The 20,439-nt window shown below is 36.7% G+C and overlaps 1 protein-coding gene across 1 annotated transcript in view; it reads left to right on the plus strand.

Annotated features, from left to right (window-relative positions):
* Positions 1–20,439, plus strand: part of GLIS3 (GLIS family zinc finger 3) — a 113,846-nt gene that overhangs the window by 85,284 nt on the left and 8,123 nt on the right. Inside the window, exons 6-7 of the mRNA XM_054003154.1 lie at positions 9,852–9,993; positions 14,032–14,191. Coding sequence (XP_053859129.1) covers positions 9,852–9,993; positions 14,032–14,191 — 302 coding nt within the window. The remainder of the gene's footprint in view (positions 1–9,851; positions 9,994–14,031; positions 14,192–20,439) is intronic.

The following is a 20,439-nucleotide window of genomic DNA, read 5'->3' on the forward strand; positions in this document are numbered from 1 at the left end:
TCACACACTGCCAGCTCATGTTGAGTTTTTTGTCAACCATCACTCCCAAGTCCTTTTCTACAGGGCTGCTCCCAAACACTTCTCATCCCAGCCTATAGTATGATATATAAACCTGTCCACCTTACAATGAAAACAAGAAATGGGGAAAAAACCCAGTTGCTTAAAGACATGATGTTCTCCTATTGAACAGTATTTCTCTAGAACTAAGACATACAGGTGTTTTCAAAAGGTTAACATGGAAATTTCTATTAAGTTTTGAGAGATTGTCTGGCTTTCTATTATGTGGGTTATGTCAGCAATTATATTATTCAAAATAATACAGACCTCTTTGCCTCTTACAGAGCTGCATACTTCATGATGGTTCATTTTTAAATTATTTTACAGTGCAGTAGAAACAGGGTTTTTATTGTGACTACATATTGATTTTGCAACACAACTGATGAAACTACCAGTTTGTTTAAAGATTCCAGAAAAAAACCAAATCTTTTTACCAGCCTTTAGATTTTGTGAATAACACAAGAAGAAAAGAGTGTCTGGGTTTGTTGTTTTTTTGGTTTTGTTTTAGCTAGTATCCTTTGTTTGTTAATTTAATGATGGTTTTCCAGTTTTTTCTTTCCTTTCTTTCTCAGTATTTGAAGTAAGCTTTTTTTGCAACTCAAGAAACACAGTGCTTACTGTGTTTCTTGCATGAAAGGAATTATTTTTTAAAATATTTTTCTAACTCAGAATGTTTAATTGAGAGGAAGGTGGGAGGCAAGGACCCAAGCATTACATCACTGGTGTTTCAGGTCATTCAGGCACTATGCTAATTGCCAGTGGCAGTCTCCATTATGTGACTATATTAATCTGGAAGAACTGCTCTGTTTGTGAACACCTTCCTCATGGGGAGCAAACATACTACCATATGAGATAAGTGGCTTCTGCGTCTTTCAGTTTTTGCTTGACCTTATTCAGACTCATAGTTCAGATTTCACTGTTTAAACTGCAAATAGGAGAGAATGGGTTGAAAGAGAAGCAAACCTATTTTCTTGCTTTGAGAGCAGTTGAAAATAAGGATATTTTCTCTCATTTTTTCTCCATGACGTCCACTTAAAAGATGTCACCAATGCAAAAAGAAGTGTATTCAGGACCACAGGGTCAGTGAGCAGTGCCCATGGCAACTAAGAAACTATTCTGCAGAAGAAAATACAGTAAGGAGTGTTTTAATCTGCAGCTTCAATCCCTTTACTTCCTGTCTTCAGAATGAAATATAAATCAGACACCATGTCGTTCAGCAATTTTTCATGAAAGGCATGTTTGCAAAAAGGGATTACGAACAGGCAGAAGTGTTTAAGGAATTTAATCATACAATTTGTTGGAAAACTGTTGAGACTAGGAATGACCAGTTCTTTTGAGCGTGGTCAGTGAGACACCAGAAAACAGGCTCTGAAAGCCATGTACCACTGGCTGTGGCTGACCACCCTGCCCCCCGCCAGCCACTGCAGTGGCAGTAGTGTGTGCTGTGGTGGGATGCACAAGGCATGCTTCTCAAGGAAGATCCATTGTGAGGGATATGCTTTGCCAGCACTACATTTAGAACTTTGTTCACCAGGGAGAAAGAAAAGTTGAAATCCCCCAGTGGTTTTCATGGTGTTCTGACAGCTGTGGCAATTTTATAACCAGGAGATTGTTGGTTCATTTTGCTAATTGGTTAATGTTTGTTATTCCATATACTGATTCCTTTCTGCATTTGGTTTCTGTCCTGAGTTTATACTTCTGTGAGCTCTGGCAGTGTGACATGTTGAAAAGTGCATAAGAAAGAAAGAGTAAGTGCTGTCACCCTCATTACATTAACACCCATGGCAGAAAAAAAAAAAAACAAACAACCTGGATTGTCTCAAAATTCTGTAAAAAAGTTCATGCTCATAGTATTTCATGTTCTTCAGGTCCATTTTTGATATCAGACAATATCCTTTTCTCTTTGTCTTCATTCCCTGCAACAGTATATACATGAACATGGTCTTGATAGAGCAGGAATCTTTCTTTCTTTAGGTGGCCTGGTAGAGAGAGTCCATGGATGGACTTGGCAATGCTGGGTATACACTTGGACTTGGTGATCATACTAATATTTTTCAACCTGAATGATTCTGTGATTCTCTAATTCTATGATTCTCATTAACCTGTCACACTTCAGTCTGGGCTTTGCATGCACGGCATTGTTCATTGTGCTACTTAAGCAATACCAGGGTCTGAGCAAGCAAGATTTAAACTGTGCATAGGATGCCTAGGAGGTTGCAGTTCAGCACCCTGACACCAGCACAAATGCCCTTCAAGTCTTTAGTACTGTCCTCAACACGGGTTGCTGTTCCAGGGTGAGATCTCTGTGATTTCACACTGTTGGATCTGGATGTGGGCAGCAGCATTGGCAGGTGCTGATTTTGGAGTCCTTAGTACTGCTCCTGAAGCAGCCATATATTGGCCTCACTTGCAGTGCCCATTTGAGGAGGGCCTTCATCTTACCATTTTTCTTCCTCCCTGTGATGCAGAGCTCTGCCCTTTCTCTGGCACAGCAATTTGTGAGACTGTTCTGTAAGTTGAATTATGACTTTAACAAGAACAAAAAACCCAAACTGACACAGAAATGCCCCAATCAGAGGGGCAGTAGAAACTCAGAACGTTTGCAGTGCCAGCCTAGCCAGCACTTCACATCATTGTCTCGCCTGATAAAGACAGTAGAACAGAACAGCATTTTACTCTGATGAGGAGAATAGAACAGCACAGCCTTGGAGAAACAGATGAAGGATGTAATTTAGGCAAACTGAAGCCACACAAATTGCAAGCAGGATGCCAGCTCAGCTGTGCTGATGAAGCAGAAATTATGCGAAACAAGGACATTGCACTTGCACAAAAAAGGGGGTCGAGCCATGTAAAAAGGACATAGAATGTTGAAAACCACCAAAGAAGATCCCAGAGAACCTATAAGGACTTCTGATAAGGGGTACAAGTATGTAAAATAAATACATAAACATCTAGCCAGTGGGGATAGCTGAAGAATGTGTGATTGGTGTGTATGATTAACACTCTGTTTACATGATGTTCAGGACACTCTGCTGGAGGAAGGATCCCCCGAGTGACCAGTGCACTGCACTAAAGAATGCCTGTTCTCTAATAATCAAAACCATGTTGGAAAATTCCTGTTTGGCTGATGTTGGTATCATGCCCTGTGGCACACTAAACAGACAACTCACAGACAATGAAAATGTACAGGAATGCCTTGAGGAATCTTTGCAAAAGTAAAAATCATATGGCTGAAGGCTAATGATTTTGACCTCTTGATAGTAGAGTGGTAGAGTATTTCAGTTCTAGTCCTAGACTCTCTTCAAGATACTATTTTGAAGAGAGTATTTTCATATATGACCTGGTATATGCATGCATTGAGGTTCAAGTGGAGATAAATACAGAATTAAATATTAAAATGAAGGCCAGTGTTATGTAAAGGATGCTGCAGTTAAAGAAAAAAAAATTACAAATTAAATCTGAAAACCTCTTTCTGTATAAACAATTGTTGACATTATTAATCTACAGATTACCATGGCAATTTTCAGTAATCTGTGATGAGGAGAAAAATATGTTTGTGCTAAATGAAGCACCTGATGGATAAGTATGTGTTTATTTTATACATTTTTCCTCTCATGAAGTGAAAATTTGCCGAACAGATGTATTTTCAGAATGGGAAAGCAAATAATTCTGCAGTACAAATGTTTTCTATGTCAGGCTGCATTTACTTGGAAAAACTGATGCTTAGCAATATTGTATGATATCTATATCCCCAAATCAGCCTGGTACAAAACAGTAGGTTTTTTCCTGCTTTTTGAATTGAACAGGTCAGCTATTAGACTGATGTTCACATAAAAATCAGCCACAAGCCTCTTGGAACTGCTTGAAGAAGAGGATGAAATAAAAAGGGCCATAGGTATAATTTGTATAACATTTCAGATTTGATACAACCTGATGTGGGACAGGAAGAGAGGTAATATATGTGTGTGTGTATGTCTGTTTCTGTGTCTCTCTGTGTGTATGTGTTCAAACATCTGTATGACTGCTTTTCAATTTTCAATTGGACTGTGGGTTTTTTGTTTATTTTAGAAAAAAGCCACTGCACTCACTCAAACTGTATTTCCCTTCTTTAAAGTAAGATTCTCAGGGTTTTTTTTTAGAAGTTTCTTTTCAGATCTGTCCAAGCTGTAAATTTTCTCTTAAAGTGATCTTCTTGGTGGTCTGTATTATTTTAGTGATGATTTAATGCAAAATATTCCTCAAATTAGAATAATACCAATCAAAAGAAAACTCTCTTTTCTATATATAATAAAAGCATTTTAGAATTCATTTTAGTGTTCTCAATCTTAATACAACAGTGTCTTCCTCTTATAATATTGCTTTGAAATCAGAATTTCTTCTTGACTTGAAATTTGCCAAAGTTATCTAATTGTGTAGGTTCCAGGTACTTTTGATTTTTAATGCAAGATACTGAAGACACATTTTTGATGTGTTTTCCTGATCTATGCTAGAACATGAAGATGGAAACCATATTTATATTAAGCTTAAATGTTCAATATAGTAAAAGTTTGAGAGTAGCAAAAGTAACTATTTCTTGCATAGAACCTAACATCACTGCTGTGCAGGTGGGCTAATTTAACTTGATTTTTATTGTTTTTTCTGGCCAAGTGTTTAATTGAAATGGGATCTAAAAGCAGGGAAAAGTAGCACACACACACATACACGCAAGCACGCACACACACGCACACTCACAGGCGTATCTGAAAGATGTGGTAGACAATTAGTAGAACATTTCCCTCTAGAAGTCCTGCAAAGATGACTCACTGAAAACAAAGGGTACAGAGAAATCCTTTCTGTCTTCATTGCTTCATTGCCCCAAGATGTCTGTAGCCTCCAGAGGCAAGAATTAGTACAATTTTTACTGATTCTGTGTCATTGTCTGTTGTCAGAAAGGTTTAGTACTGTGCAAGAAAGTGCTGGACCTTGAAGCTGATCTTTGTGAATAAAAGGATGATCTGTGTCTAGCAAGAAAAACCATAATATGAGTAAATACTGTCTTACAGCATTGCTTCATAAACTTATAATTTTTCTTAAAACATTGCTTTAAACTTAAAATGGTGACATCTGTATAATTCTCAATGTCATGATACTAGCAGGACATAATTTTACTCTAACTGTACAAGTAAATATTAAATTACTGATACTCCTTCAGAAAAGCTAGTACAATGTGGCTCTGTGTAGACAGGTCGTGCTTTGCTCTCGCAATGCCAGCTTAAATTACAGACAATGAAAATGAGTAAAAACTACCTACTTTGAACTTGACATTAGTAAACTTAATACACAGATTATGTGAATTGCAGAAATTCCTCCTTGTCTTTATACACAAAACAATAACACATCTATAAAACTATTACAGTTAACGTAAAAAAAATTCCTATCAATGAAATGTACCAGTATTTAAGTTTTGTTGTGGTTGTGGTTTTTTTTTGTTGTTGTTGTTGTTTGGTTTTTTTTGGTTTTTTTTTTGTCTGATATTAGACATGGCAGGTGCATATCTAACCTGCATAAAAATAAATAGACTATAACTAATGTCTCACATATGTAAATACTTTACTAGGTGCACAACATGCATATACATTGAGCACACGTTTATGTAAGCAAGATTTAAAATGTTATGATTTGATTACTGGCATGTTTGAATGACTGAAGGTGTCTAGACTTTGCTGAAGAATTAATCAAGTTGATCTGAATATGTACAGGCAGATTTTGAAGTTACTGAACTATTTTGTGTGGTTTAAGATTTCTCAAGCTATACTGCTTCTTTTCTTATGAAATGTATTCATAAAAACATCTATCATATGTTTTCCTTGATGGTGTCTGATTTCTCTTATACAGAAACAATGCTGAAGAAACTAATCAGGTCGTATATAAAGGTGTAGATCTCAGATAAAACACACATTAATGAGAGAAAAAATTTAAAATTATCTTTTCTTGTAAGGAGACACTTTCTCTGGGATTATGTCATACATCAAATCAACAACATGCCTCTGCTTTTGAACTCAAATATAATGAAATTGAAAACTGGGGAATAAGAATCTTACACCCTTCTAATTATTTCTGCTTGTTTCATTTAATTTGGGTAATTACTTATTCATATGCAAAATGTACAGGAGTAGAATTTCCATCCATTTTTCAGAAAGGCGATAAACATTAGCTGATTTTCACGGAAGTAAAATAGTTGTAAACCATGACTGAAGTATTATTTGTTTTGTATATTAGAAAAAACTGCCACATTGTGATAATGGAAGTGCTTCTGTATTTCCAAATACAAAACTTCACAAGTCTTACCATAAAATGGAGCTATTAAATTCAAAAACTATTATTTGGAACAAATATTAAATACAGGGGAGTTTTAAGTGAGCAGAGCAATTGATTGTTAATTTGCACTTTGGTCAGCCATGAATTTATGTTGCATTACAGCACACAGAAAAAGGCTGTGCTCACAATGTCAGACTTGTCAGTTATTGATTTCACCACTCAGTGAGGTAACTTTATGGCCATACAGTTCTCAAAAACAGATTGCCAAGTTTTCAATCCTAGCACAATTGTACTGCTGCTCAGCTGAGTGATCATGAAAAGGAGCAAGATGATCATGGGGAAGTGACGTATTTCAGTCACAGTGCTGGGAGATCTGTGCTGGGATACAATTCATATAGAAGTCAAAGAGTGCCAACTTCTTTTTGCACTTGGATGGTAGGTCTACAGTCCAGGCTGGAAAAGAAATGCAATGTTGTTAGAACTGAGCAAGAAATGGATGGTAGCAGTTATAGCTGGTCAATTATTATTTTTCCTTTATAGCCTTTTTAACCGAAGATAAAATTTTACAGTTGCAGTGAATGGTTTGTGGATATTACTTGGTTTCAAGATAATTTGTCTTTTCATTGTCTATTCTGTGTTTCTTGACATACTAAAGAAGAATCATAGCCCTGATTTTCCTGCATTTGTCAAAATGCAAGATGATGTTTTCAGTTAAAAATCTTAATTAAATTTAAAAAGTTATTAAGTTTTCTATGAAATATGTAAAAAATATTTGACTGAGAGTGTGTGGGATTATGTCCTTTTCTGACTTGTGATTGTATTTCTAGCCCTTGTGATTGTAAATACTAATCAACAATAGTAAATGCATGAAATAAGAACTATCCACAGAAATCAGATCACAGCTGTCTCACAGTGTTTCTTTCTCTATTTTTGGTTTTCTGTTGATGATCCTAGGTTTTCTTCATTTTTATAAGTTTTGAAAAGCCAGAAAATTTATGCCAGCACAGATTGACAGGATAGATTTGTTCTAAATATCAAAGGATATGCGAATGCAAGATTCCTGAACAGCGCAGATTAGAAAAATCTGTAAAATAGGTGGTTGCCTATTTTATTTTACAAAAACTACTTAATTCTTGTAACTAATGTGTAAATACTTAACTCTCCTCTTCTTGTTTTTCTCACTGTTTTATCCATGAGTGCTATTTGATGTAGAAGATTGATCTGTTACTTAAAAAAATTCAGACAACTTTACACAGGCATCTTCTGTGATTGTGTATTCTGTATGATAGAACCCTGATTCTTTTATAAAGCCAGATTTTTCATATTATATTCACTTTAGATTCCGTAGAAATTTAAATTCACATAAGGTTTATTAATAATGTAACTGTAAGGATTTGAATTAGGATATATTTGACATTTAATTTCACAAGCACTGAGTTTCATGAAAAAGCCGTGTTACTAGTGATAGCAGGAAACCCAGCACAATAACTGGATGATAGCAAACAATGGCATGTGCCTAAGTGGAAGAAACATTTGTACTTCCAACAGATTGTAAATCTTGGATAACCAACAAAATAATTTGTCAGGGTATTTCTTCCCTTCTCCCTCTTCCCCATCCATTCTCCCCCTTCCTACAATTCTAGAATAACAAATGTACCCCACAGAGGTAGTGTACTTTTGGGCTTAATAATGGCTGGTTAAGTTTTTAAGAGAAGAAGTCTCCAGCACGCAGAGTGTGTGCATAGGTATCACAGGCTATATAGTATCTCCAGCTACAGGGTTGGGTGCTTATGATGTGCAAGACCAACCCTCCACTCAGTTGCTATGGTTATACAGTAGTGCATATTATCAAAAGTAATTTAAGTGTTTATCAGCATTTCGTGGCACAAGGGTCATCTTGTGGCAATGAGTCTTTTTATGTTTTTATGTGTTAAGAATCATTTCCTCTTCTTTCTTCATTCGCCCCATCCCTGGGGTGCTCAAGGCAAGGTTGGATGGTGCTCTGAACAGCCTGATCTAGTGGAAGGTGCCTCTTCCTGTGGCAGGGGTGTTGTAACTTGGCTCCTTCAAATTAAGACCGTTCTGTGATTCATTTCTGAGTATAGTATGTGCAGAAATTTGTCTTGTGTTTGTCTTGTGGTTCCTCTTCCTCTCCTTAGGAGTTCTTTAGAGGTGCTAGGCTATCTTCTAGTTAACTGTTACCTGCTCACCCCCCATGGCACCAAACAAGAGTGACCTCTTTGAGATTTTCTTCTTGGGAAAGTGCAGCACATCCAAGTGCACTAGGTCAGGGTTCTTTCCATCATGCTGCATGAATCTGGATGAAATGACAGGATATTTATGAGCATCTCAGCCACTGCAGTAGCCCACATGTGTGTAAGCACAGACCTTAATTTTCCAGGCTTTTAAATGAATACATCAATCAAAATGACTTTAAGGAACAGGCAAATTTTTGTTATCTATAACATTAACATCAGGCAGGAGATCAGGACAGGTATCAGTCCCAGCAGCAGCATCCAGACAGCATCCTGCACCAGCATCCATAACCTGTCCTAAACCTCAGGTGCAGTTTGGCATTACAGCTGCACCATTGTTAGGATGCTGCATCAGACTTTCTTCCTTTTTCTTATTTTGGTGTTGATTTTTTTTTTTTTTGGTAGTTTTTTACTGCATTTTATTGCAGTCTCACAGGGAGACTCTCCATCCAGTTTCATCAAAAGGAAAACACTTTTTATGAATTTGTTTATTAACTGTTTCTAGAGTGAAATTTCTGGTGATCAGCCAGATCTTGCTGTTGGTGGATCAGGTATCAGGCAAGTGGCCATGCATGCAGCTAGGATTACTGGCTGTGACAGAGCACTCTCAGTTCTGCAGTAATGTGAAACAAATAGAGTCCTAGTCTGTTTAAGAATGGTGTCTCAAGACAACTTTAGTCTATATTGAAGTGGTCCTATTTCCACTTGCCTGTACATTACCTCTCGTAAGTGGTTGTTCCCAGTCACTCATTTCCAGTGTTATGAGCACCTTTGCTCTTCTGGCCCTATGCTGAGGTAGTTTAGGGCATTAAACCAGCATGAAAATATTTGTATTCATTTGTATTCATTATAGTACCCCCGGTGCAAGCATGTCAGACATTTGATAAATGTTCAATACCCGTTAACTAGGCCACTCCTCTCTTTTGCAGTGTGTGACAAAAGAGCACTGAAGTCCTTCTGTCCAAGATCCTACCTGTACAAGCAGTGCTTGTCCTAAGAATTGTTAAGAATCTGGAAGTGTTTTCTTCCTCAGATTCAAAAAGTGCCTGCTAGATTGAAAGGAAGGTATTAATGATGATTTAAAAGAGAAGGTTTCTGATTGTGCTCCATTTCTTTCTCTAACCTCAACATTTCTTTATTGTAATTTTTCACTGTGTTAAAGATTTTTGTGATTATTTCCTTTCTTTTGTCCATGTCCATCTTTTGTTATAATTTCTCCTTTTTTATTTTTTTGTTTTTTAGTTGCGATCAAGCTCAGAGATTGGCCAAGACATCCTGAATGACTGCCTTGCAATCCAGCCCCTCCAGCCAGCCCTGTCACCACATGATGCTGCAGATAATACCATGGGACACTCCCCACAGCCTGCTTGTGAAATATACCCAGGTATAAAATAATACAGATAAAAAGCTGCTGTATAATTCCTTACTTAATATTAGGGATCATTTTGTAGAGTAGAATGTACTCTGAAATCCATATCTCATAAGGATAGAATATGAAAAGCAATGTAAAAAAAGACAGATTTTGAACATGTTTTTATATGTTTTTCAGAGGGAAGGAGAAGCAATAATGCTATACCCATGAAAAGACTTAATGCAACATAGATGGATATTTTTGCTCTATGGGCATTTGATTCTGCTACCAATTTACTTCTACCATTCCTTGTAGATATCTTGAATACATTGCTTCACTTAAAATCACAGTATTTTTCCTCTGCCTTATTCATGGATCACATACCAGTTTTTCAATTGATCTACATTAAGGAACTGAAATGCTGCATTATGACTTCACATATTTTGACTATAAATATACAATAAACACATTTACACTATGAATGTAATAATCCTATTGCATTGTTCCAGTTAAATGTCTGAGATTTTCCTACTAAAATACCTTTGTCATACTTACCTACATGTACAATTTTTTGTTAACATTTAAAAAAAATTTGAAACTATCAGTAAGTTATGAGTGATAATAAACCTTAAAGCTAGAGAGGGCAAAGGGCAGGATGTTAACATTTTTTAATGCAATATTTTAGTAGTTGTGAGGGCCTCTGTTTTAACTTTCAGGCAAAATGCATTATGACTTTTAGCATCAACTTTTAAGTGAGAACCAGGCATAGGAAGTGAATGAATTGGATTCATTGATGTTATCTGCAGTGATGAAAATGACATTATATGAAGTGGCCACTTCAGTAAGTGGTTTTCTTTTACTGAGAGGTTTGTAAAGCTAGCAATTCTATTTCGTGTTTTTGTCAAGGCTGCTGTGAGTCACACAATACTTAGTGATGATGTAGGTTTATATAACAAAAATCAGGACATTTAAAGCTGTGATTGATTGTATTCTAGTTTATTAAGTAGTTGGTATTACTTGTATGCTGTTAAATTTTAAATGCCTTAGTCTGAGTACAGGCTGAGTGTGACATTTGCCATGTGAAAGAAAAGGGAAATTTCAGATTTTAAAACTGTGATTTTGGCCAGAGAAACTCTGGGAACATGTAGTTGGTTATAGTTGTTTATTTTATATTGTGGATTGAGAGGGAGTTGGAGAGTGAGGAATGTTGAGATTTAAAAAAAATTATTTATGGTTTTACCAAGTCTAACATGCAAAACTGAGAGATAACAAAGACTCAGCTTTTCCTTTTCTTTTCAAGTTCCTGGACAGAATGGAAGCTGCGATGAGACAGTGTGTCAGACTTCAGAAATTGAGGATATTCTCACAGGAGATGGCCACAACAATCTGTTGAGCACTCCTCCCTAGCTTCCAGGCTATACTTAAATGTCCAGCCCTGTCTGCTGGGTCAGTCCAAACACAGGCTGGCAGTGGCTTGAACAAACTTCTGCCCATGACAAGCTGAGTAAAGCTGCTGCCTCCAGCCAGCCCTCAGCTGGCAATTGCCATCATGATGTTTCATAGACAGCTTCTGAGACTGAGGCATTACTTTCTCTCATTCCTGCATTATCTTTCAATATTTGATGTTTGCAGCACTACTAACTATGAACCTTCTTTGATATAATAATGTGTTTTGGTAATTTTTCTCCTGGCACTGCTTCGTATTATATGGCAATTTTTATGGTAATTAAATTTTTATGGTAGTTAATCAATGTACTCTTATCAGCATTAATCTCTGTGTAAGTAATAATCTGCTTTCTCTTACATGTCTTCCCAGCTATCTATCACTTGGCAAAGTTATTGTAGTTCTATTCACTTGTGTTGTTTCACATCAGTTAGAGGGTACTAGGTCAGACATAGAGCAGTGTCACTCCATTTTGACAACTACTTGATCCAGTTGAAATAAATTGTTTCATTAACTACTCATCAGGATGCTGCAGGATAATATACTATGTGAACAAATGAAATAAATCCAACAGGCAGGGAATTATTTTATTGAAATGGCAACATTTGCCAAGGAATAATTTAAATAGTCTCTTTTTATTTAGACAATCAGGGCTTTCTGTTGCAGTGTCCTGATTCATTAAATATTCTCTCTGCTTTTGCTGTCAAAATGCATGCTTGTTTTTTTTTTCAGTATTTTCTTCTGTGCTGCATGTAATGTAAAAGAAGAATTTCAAAAGTTCATTCCTTTGTTTTTATCTTCTGTACTTGTTTTGATGCTATGCTGTGAGACAGACATAGAAAAAGTAACTTTTGGGGTGCATGAGCAAAGAGAAAAAAAAATTCCCGTCTTAGTAAGAAAATGTCCTCAGCTCCTTCTTTGAGAGTTACTCTGCTGTTGTAAGTGACGTCTCATCTTCCTGCGGGATCTGCCTCCTCTGTTCCTCTTTAAGATTTGGGATGTCTTCTACTGTCAGTTATCTGTTGTCACTTGGGTTGTGATTAGGAGGTTCTGGTCCACACAGAAATTAGCAAAGAGCAGAGCCTGGCACCAAGGTCAGCCTCCACTCCTCCAGCTTTGACCACCAGTGTCAACTTCTGCTAATCTTTGACATTACCTCTGCAGCATCTGTATTGAATGTTTTTGTTCACAAAGTGGTTTCCTGTCTGTCATCTGGCCATTTCCACCAGCTGAAAGATGTCCAGGATTGCTCGTTAATGGGGCTACAGCATAATTAGACTCCTGAGTGTTTTCTTAACTCTGTCTTAACTTGGTGAATATCCAGTGTGTCACAAAGTTGGGCTTGTAAGGATTAATAGAGTCTTTCCAAAACCAGGCTGAGGACTTGGGAGATGAGGTGAATTTCCACCTTTTTATCTTCTGTAGCAAAATTCACACCTGTGAATGAGAAAATGATGACCTGTGCAATAATTTCCTTAGAGACTGATCTATGGTGAGGCTATCTCTAATGCAGTCTTTCTTCTGCTAGGATTGCAGCATCCATGGACATATTTCAGCCTAGAGAGATGTTTTACTGGTGACAGTGCCCCCAGGGGAACCGGTTTAAACTCTAGGATTTTATCAAGAAACTCAAATCATTAGCTCAGACATATTTACTATCATAATGTAAATTTTATAGGTAGAATTTCACTCTGTAACGTAGGCCTGAACAATTTTTTTTTTTTAAGAGATAGGAAGATACAACAGAAAACACGAGAGGTAATTTTTATCTTTTAGACAGACTATCTAATTGATTCTCTGGGTTCATAAAATATTTAAGAGAATGTATTTGTCTGCCAGTCAACATCAGCATAAGCTACCTGGCACAAATGTCAGTAGAAATAGCTGGATAACTGGATTTTCAGAGATACAAAAATTTAAATTAGTCTGATTTAAACTTTTTTTTTTTTTTTTTTTTTTTTTTAAAGGGGTTACCAGAAAATAAGGTTACAGGATTTGGGATCAACTAATTAAGACATTTGAACTAAGTCCTGTATTGCTTTTTGTTTAGTCAGTAAGGAAACAGGCAGGAAACTTTCCTTATTGGAAACAATACAAGAGAAAACACATTGAAAATTATTAAGCTGTTAAAATTTTTGTATGTATTACTGAGGAATCTGGGCCAGTGATAGCAATAATGTTCTTCAAGAAATTTGTAATTTTTGCAGATGAAGGGAAAATGTAGAAAGCATTTCACATTTTATGAAACTGTTTTTCTGTTCACTAGTTCTAAAAATACAGATCTTAGGAATGTTGACACTTCTTCTACAATAGAAAAGTATAGAACATTTGCAGCCTTATTCAGACAAAAAATTCCAAGACAATAAGCATGTCTGGTTTTATGGAAATGTCATTTGGAAGCAAAAAAGAATACTTACTTATTTTCATGTGGGTCTTCTTCTTCCCTTTGTATGGAAAACAATACATCATAAAACTCTTAGTTTTCTTAGTTGCTAAGAGTTGGCACTACAGCTTGACAGGAGGGGTTGCATGTTGGTGTTTGGTCATTTATGAATATTGTTGTTGTTTGCTCAGTTATCTGTGTTGTTTCCTACCTGATGAGTATTATTTCTCTCTTTTACTTTCAGCAGCTGTGATCCCCAGCACACAGATAAATCAAAGTGGAACAGCAGCTAGGGCAATGTCCTTGTCCCACCCCAGCAGCCACTCTTCCCCAGGACATAACATACAGGGCAGTCCTCTGCATCCTCCCCAGATACCTCTTCTTGCAGCTGCAGACTCAGAGAGGTAAGAGCCTGTGCTTTCCAGCTTAAGCCTGAGGGTGGACTGTCTTCAGAGCTGCCAGGATGGGAGGAAATACAGTTGTCGGTGCACAGAGAGGCACTGGTGGCAGTCCTGGCCTAACAACTGCTCTGGGTAGGAGTTTATCAGGAGGAGAGGTGAAATGGACTGTGTTATTCCAGTCTGAGAGGGAGATTTTCCATCCATCTCCATTTCAGGGACTTCCTCCAATCCCTTCTTGATCCCAATGAAGGGCCCAAACAAGGAAAATGATACTAGCTGGCACACTGAACTTCAGATGACCACAGCCATACCTTATAGAATGGGGGCCCTGAGATTCATGTTTCTGATTACTTGTGGGAAAAGAGTAATATTCTGTTAATATTTTCCCAATATTAAGCATTTCTGAAGGAAGACGTTGCCTTTTTTTTTTAATTGCCATTTTATGAAGAACAACAGATAATGAACAAATTTTTATTTCACTAGTTCTTGGTTTATTTTATGACAGTTATGTACGTTTATTATATGCTGCTTAGGTATGGTAAATTCTATGATTTTAGATATTTCAGTGACATAAAAATCAATTGCTCGATGTGTTTTGATTTTCATTATCAGACATTCCCTAAATTATTTTCAGCGCTCTTTCCAATGATTTAGACAGTGTATGGTACTACAGATGTGGAAATCTTAGTTCATTGAACCAGAAGTCTACCAAATCACAAGTCTGAAGAAGCCTAAGTAAATGGTTTTTAGTGGAAAAGTCAGGAAGATAACATCATCATGCTAAATACTAAACTCTTACTATCTGCTCATGGATACTGAAACATTATTTTTAAATTTCTTTTTCAGTGCTCTAAGTGATAAATTGCTGTATTTAATTTTCATGAGTGACAGATATGACAATAACTTGAAGAGTACAAAATCCCCAATTATAAACCTGAAAACAACATTCACTAGATTTCAATTACTGGTAAATGAGCATAATTTCTTTGGATAAAAGCAATATTCACTCTGCCTTGTATCAGGAAGACAGAAGAACATGATATCTTGGGAAATTAACAACAGGTGAAAGTACATTTTTATTTCAGACTTCACATGTGAATTCAGCCAGTTCTGGAGCTACTGGAAGTTGTTGAGCTTTTTGTGCATCAGTCTGAAATGGAGCTTACTGCCTCATGATCACTAGGGCTCTACTTGGTTCATTCCTTCCTTCCCACTCCTGCCCTCATGATCCTGGTCTTTTTCCCTCGTGCTGGCTCTGGCCCTCTGTGCACACCTCTGGGACTGTCCATGCTCTCTTACCTGGCACACAGGCTCTTCTGTTCCAGTATAGTTTTCTCTTCAATGCATGGCCTGTCCATCCATACCCAATGATTGCCAGAGCATGAGGTGACAGGCAGGGACACACTAATAGTTGTTATAGGTATAAATGTCAAAACCATGCACTAAGTGCCACACATCCACATGTCTTTTAAATACCTTCAGGGATGGTGACTCCACCACTTCCCTGGGTAGCCTGATCCAATGTCTGCCCCACCCTTTCTGTGAAGAAGCTTTTCCTGTTACTCAGTCTAAACCTTCTCTGGCACAACTTGAGGATGTTTCCTTCTTGTCCTGTTGCTTATTACTTGGGAGTTGTTGTTACAGAATTCCACCTGGCTGCAGCCTCTTTTCAAAGCAAACCTAGCAAAGTTTGGAATTTTTCTCACAGGTTTTTTGTTTGTTTGTTTGTGTTTGTTCATTTGTTTGTTTTGGTTTTTTTTTTTTCCCCAAAGGCATTTTTTCCTCTTTGCCACATTTGCAAGAAACTTAGTTCTGTGATACAATATAGGCACAGAAAATACTGAGAGATTTTATAAAAAGCTACATAGTCTCCCTCCAGGGAGTCTGTATATTGAGGTGGCTGCTCACAGCTCCCTTCCTAAAATTCCACTTTAAATTCCACTTAAATTCTCCTTTCATCTTCTCACCAAAGAGAAGATGAGATACTGATCAGAGGGGTTGTTTGTTCTTCCTGCCATCCCTGCTTTCAGCTAGATTTTGGTTTTCTTGCCCAAAATATTTCTGTTATGCAAGAAGATCGCATTCCTTTAAAAAAAATAAGAGACAACAAAAAAAGACAACAACAACAAACCTAACAAACAAAAAACCTAACAAACAAACAAACAAACAAAAACCCCCAAACACCCACCAAACTTGTAGCAGAGAAATCATTGGAGAGAAACATGCATCATAGGTAGGTAAAAAATTTGGCTTTTGTTATTTTGGTCAAATGAATATATTCATAACTTCGGGGAAAACATCTTTTTTTTTTTCAATTTTGTTCCTGGCAAAAGGTGCACTTTCCTTAAATGTGTTTTTAAGCACATTTATTTGATTGTCAGTGTTAGGTAGCCAGACTACCTTATAGTGCAATATGCTGGATTTCACAATGCTGTGTTACAACAGAATATTCCTTCACTGACAGCGGACTGAAGAGCTGTAAAGACACTAAGACACAGCATAAGGTGTGGAGTGAGTTCAATGAGCGTGAGTTCACAGAGAGAATGTCAGAGCAGAGAATGGAGACATCATCCCACATTTTCTGGATTTTCCTAGAAATAAAAAGGCATTCAGGAAGGAATCATCATAGATTTTTCTTCATCTAACATTGTCAGAAAGCACAGCACTGTACAGGACACTGTTGGAGACAGCAGCCTCTTACAGGGAGGTTGTAGTTCATTCCTCTGTCCAGCCAAACCTTCAGCTCAGCGAGATGAAAGCCTGATCACCTTATTGTGTGAACTGCATGACATCTGGATATGTTCCCAAACTGCTGAAGCCCAGCAAAAAGGACTTGCCAGTTAAAAGAGCAGCAACCCAATAAATTATGTTTACAAGTTGTTCAAAGAAAACTATGGCCTCTGAAAAAAATAATAAATAAAGGTTTTCAGCTTTAATGTTCAATTTCCACTTCAGCAACATATCTGTAGCAACCATAAGGATTCATTTTGTCTGAATGGTGACATATGTTTTAATTTACATTGCAAAACTGAGAAAAAAGAAAAAAGAATGAAGACAGAACTTCATCCAACATAGTTACATAGTTCCTGTCTCAAATATTTAATTTTAGTAGAATTTTGTGCCATAGTGTAGCATGTATTAATGGTAGGCAAATTATGTCTTTTATAAGCAGGTGTAGTTTCCTTTCTTTCAATATATAAAGAAAAATATTTTAAACATTTTTAAAAAATACTTGGTTGCAGTGAAATAAATTGAGGAGTTGCAAAGTGCTTGGGTTTCTAGGTGAAGAAACATCTTATATATATTTTTGCTACAGAGACATAAGAGATTGCTTCCCCACTGCACCAAGGGTTTATTTGTAGGTGGCCAACCATGATAAAACAAACTAAATGAAAGTACTATATAAATACACAATTTATACTGTATATTATATCTCTTAGATTTCCTCTTCCCTTCCTTTTCCACACATTTCTTAGGTTGTGCATGTAGTTGTAGTGATTCTTGACTGGGCCAGCTCCAGTAAACAAATCCTAGAGTAAAATCTCTTTTTGCATGAGGTCATGACCAGTCCTGGTCATTATCAAAACCGTTTGTATGTGGCATTTTAACTAATCTCATCAAAAAAGGTAAGCTTTGTTAACTTGTTCATTTGCTTACTACCAAATCTAGTCATTCCCCAGCAAGACGCTTTTTCACAGCTAAAACTGGAAAAGAAAAATTTTCTTAATGGCTCCAGAAACATTTTACACCTATCAGGCATAGGAAAGGGTAACTTTCTGTAAATCTGGCTGATTCCTAATTGAATTGACACCTGGGCTTGACTGTAGTTCTTGATTGCAGTTTCCAAGTGGTTACAAGCTGGTCCTGAGTGTTTCAGGAACAAAATTAAATTTGCTGTTCTCCCAGGAATATAATGAGATTTGTTCAGAGACGAATCTGGGCTGTGACAAGTACAAGTTTCTCTTTTGTTAAGCAGAAGGAAAGGAAAAGTAGATAACTATAACGCGGATATGGGTAAGCCAGGTTGATTTATAAATAATTATAAAGACCACTTATGTCTACTATAAAGGAATTCTGTCTGGCTGTAAAATATAGTGTATTATTATTGGGAGAAAGTTTTTCGGATGTTAAATCAAAGGTAAATCTGTAAAACTGTGCTTTCCACTTTGAGTTTTGAAAAGGATTTTTCTTGTTAGTGGCTACTGGTTAGAATATTTTTTCAGAAATTAATTTTCCCAAATTAATTCTGAAAACACAAAGGATTCCATGACTTTTAAAATAATTATAGTATTTAAAAACTGTCTGTGCTTGGCTCTCAATCTCTGGCAGAAGATAACAGTCTTTCTATGTGACTCTTATACAAAAAACTAACTCCAGTTATTACTCAGGAGGCATATAACCAGGTAGTTACAGCACTTTTTAAAAACTTCTGATATTTTTATCACAATATAACTACTGATTTCTCTTTCTGAAAAAATTGTACAATAGTATTATTGTGAAATATGTGCATGCTTTGTTCTCTTTCTCCCTGGTATGTCTTTCAGTCTACTCTGCATCTGTTATCTGGAACAATGAAATATTTGACACATTAAAGACTCAATAGCTCATTAGTAACATCTTTATTTCCCCCATTCATACAGTATTTCTGAAGTAATATGTTAATATCACATCAGCACCAGGACCATACAAACCCTACCTAATATGCTTAAAAAATATGCTTCTCACAGAAAACTGAATAGTCAGTACTACATCCAAAGTTCATCTTGATACTTTTTACACTCCAAATGTAGATTATGATTCACCAGAAATTTAGTAAATACCTTTCAAATGAAGTCAAAATCACATAGAGATAACATGTAGCAGATACAGATTCTTAGCTGCAGCATAAAATGACTTGTATTTAAATACAGTTATAACCTGTATGATGACCCTGCCCAGAGGTGTTCTGTAGAACTGCTACTAGAGTTGCACCTTCTATTGTATTCAGGGTGTGATAAAAACTTCCTTAACACTTCTTTAGAAAAAACATGCTTTTTTATTAGATTTAAAAAAAAAAAAAAAAAAAAAAAAAAAGTCATCTAGTATATTGAGGTCCAGTCTCAGGACAACAGGGACCAGATCCATAGTTTAGAACACTGGCAGACTGTGTTAACTTCAGGCATTGATCCCTCCTAGCAGCAGCCACTGAGCATACAGAGAAGGGTATTCCTCCTCAAGAGACTTGCAGCTTATTTTTAGTGGTGGAAAGACAGGCTGATCTGCAACAAGACTTGACACGTCACTTTCCACTCACCTTCTTGCAGAAATACCATGGGTCTATTTTTGGGGTTTGGGAATGTTTCCAGCTCTCCTCTCATTGATGAAAAAGTGGCCCAGAGCCATTCCAGAGCTTTCATTAACTAGCCAGATCCCATCAGTCTATTGGGTGGTTTGGGGCACAAAGAGAAGCTCTTAAAATCCTAGCTTTCTGTCTGCAAAAAAGATTGCATGACCTATCTGTAATGTACTTTGAGGTATGTAGTTTTAAGGAAATGCAGAAAAAAACAGTAAAAAGTTAAATTCCATAAAACTATTGTATAATATCTTCAAAAGTAGTATGTATTCTTATAGTACCAGTAGTGACAGAGCTGTGCAAAACACACCCCTGATATGATGAACCTCTGTGGCAGCTGCACCATCAGATTTGTTCTCAAGCATTCTCTCCTCTGCCAGGCTTGTAAGTTTATAATTTGAATCCAAATCAACATTTTGATGTGGTCAGATTCTGGAAGCAATTTAACACTTCCCCTTACCTACATTATATTGACATCAGATTGTTTATTTTCAAATAGCTCTATGTAACATACAAAGATTTCTAGAGCATGAAACCTGGTCCTGAACGTAATACCTAACACCTCAGTGGCCAATGACCTGAACTGATATCTCACTGTCAGTGAGCAAGAACAGCTATTTATTGATAAATAAAATTGATACAAAGGCTTACAATAAACAGCTGGCAGTGCCTCCAAAATCAGGTCTCCCTTGAGGCATCTCCTCCAGTTATGGCTTAGACGCACACACAGGAGGAGTGGGTTAAAAATAGTTTTCTATAATAAGGGGCAATTCAGCCTGCTAATTTCCCAGATGTCAAGTCTAATAATATGTCAGCATTTAAAAATATGACATCTCTATATGGGCGGCACACTGTTATTTTGGAAGTCTGTATCTTTCAAATAACTAAACTGATCTAAATAAAGTAAAAAGAATCTTTA

The sequence above is a fragment of the Vidua macroura genome, chromosome Z (genome assembly GCF_024509145.1).
Source record: "Vidua macroura isolate BioBank_ID:100142 chromosome Z, ASM2450914v1, whole genome shotgun sequence".
NCBI classification, from domain to species: domain Eukaryota; kingdom Metazoa; phylum Chordata; class Aves; order Passeriformes; family Viduidae; genus Vidua; species Vidua macroura.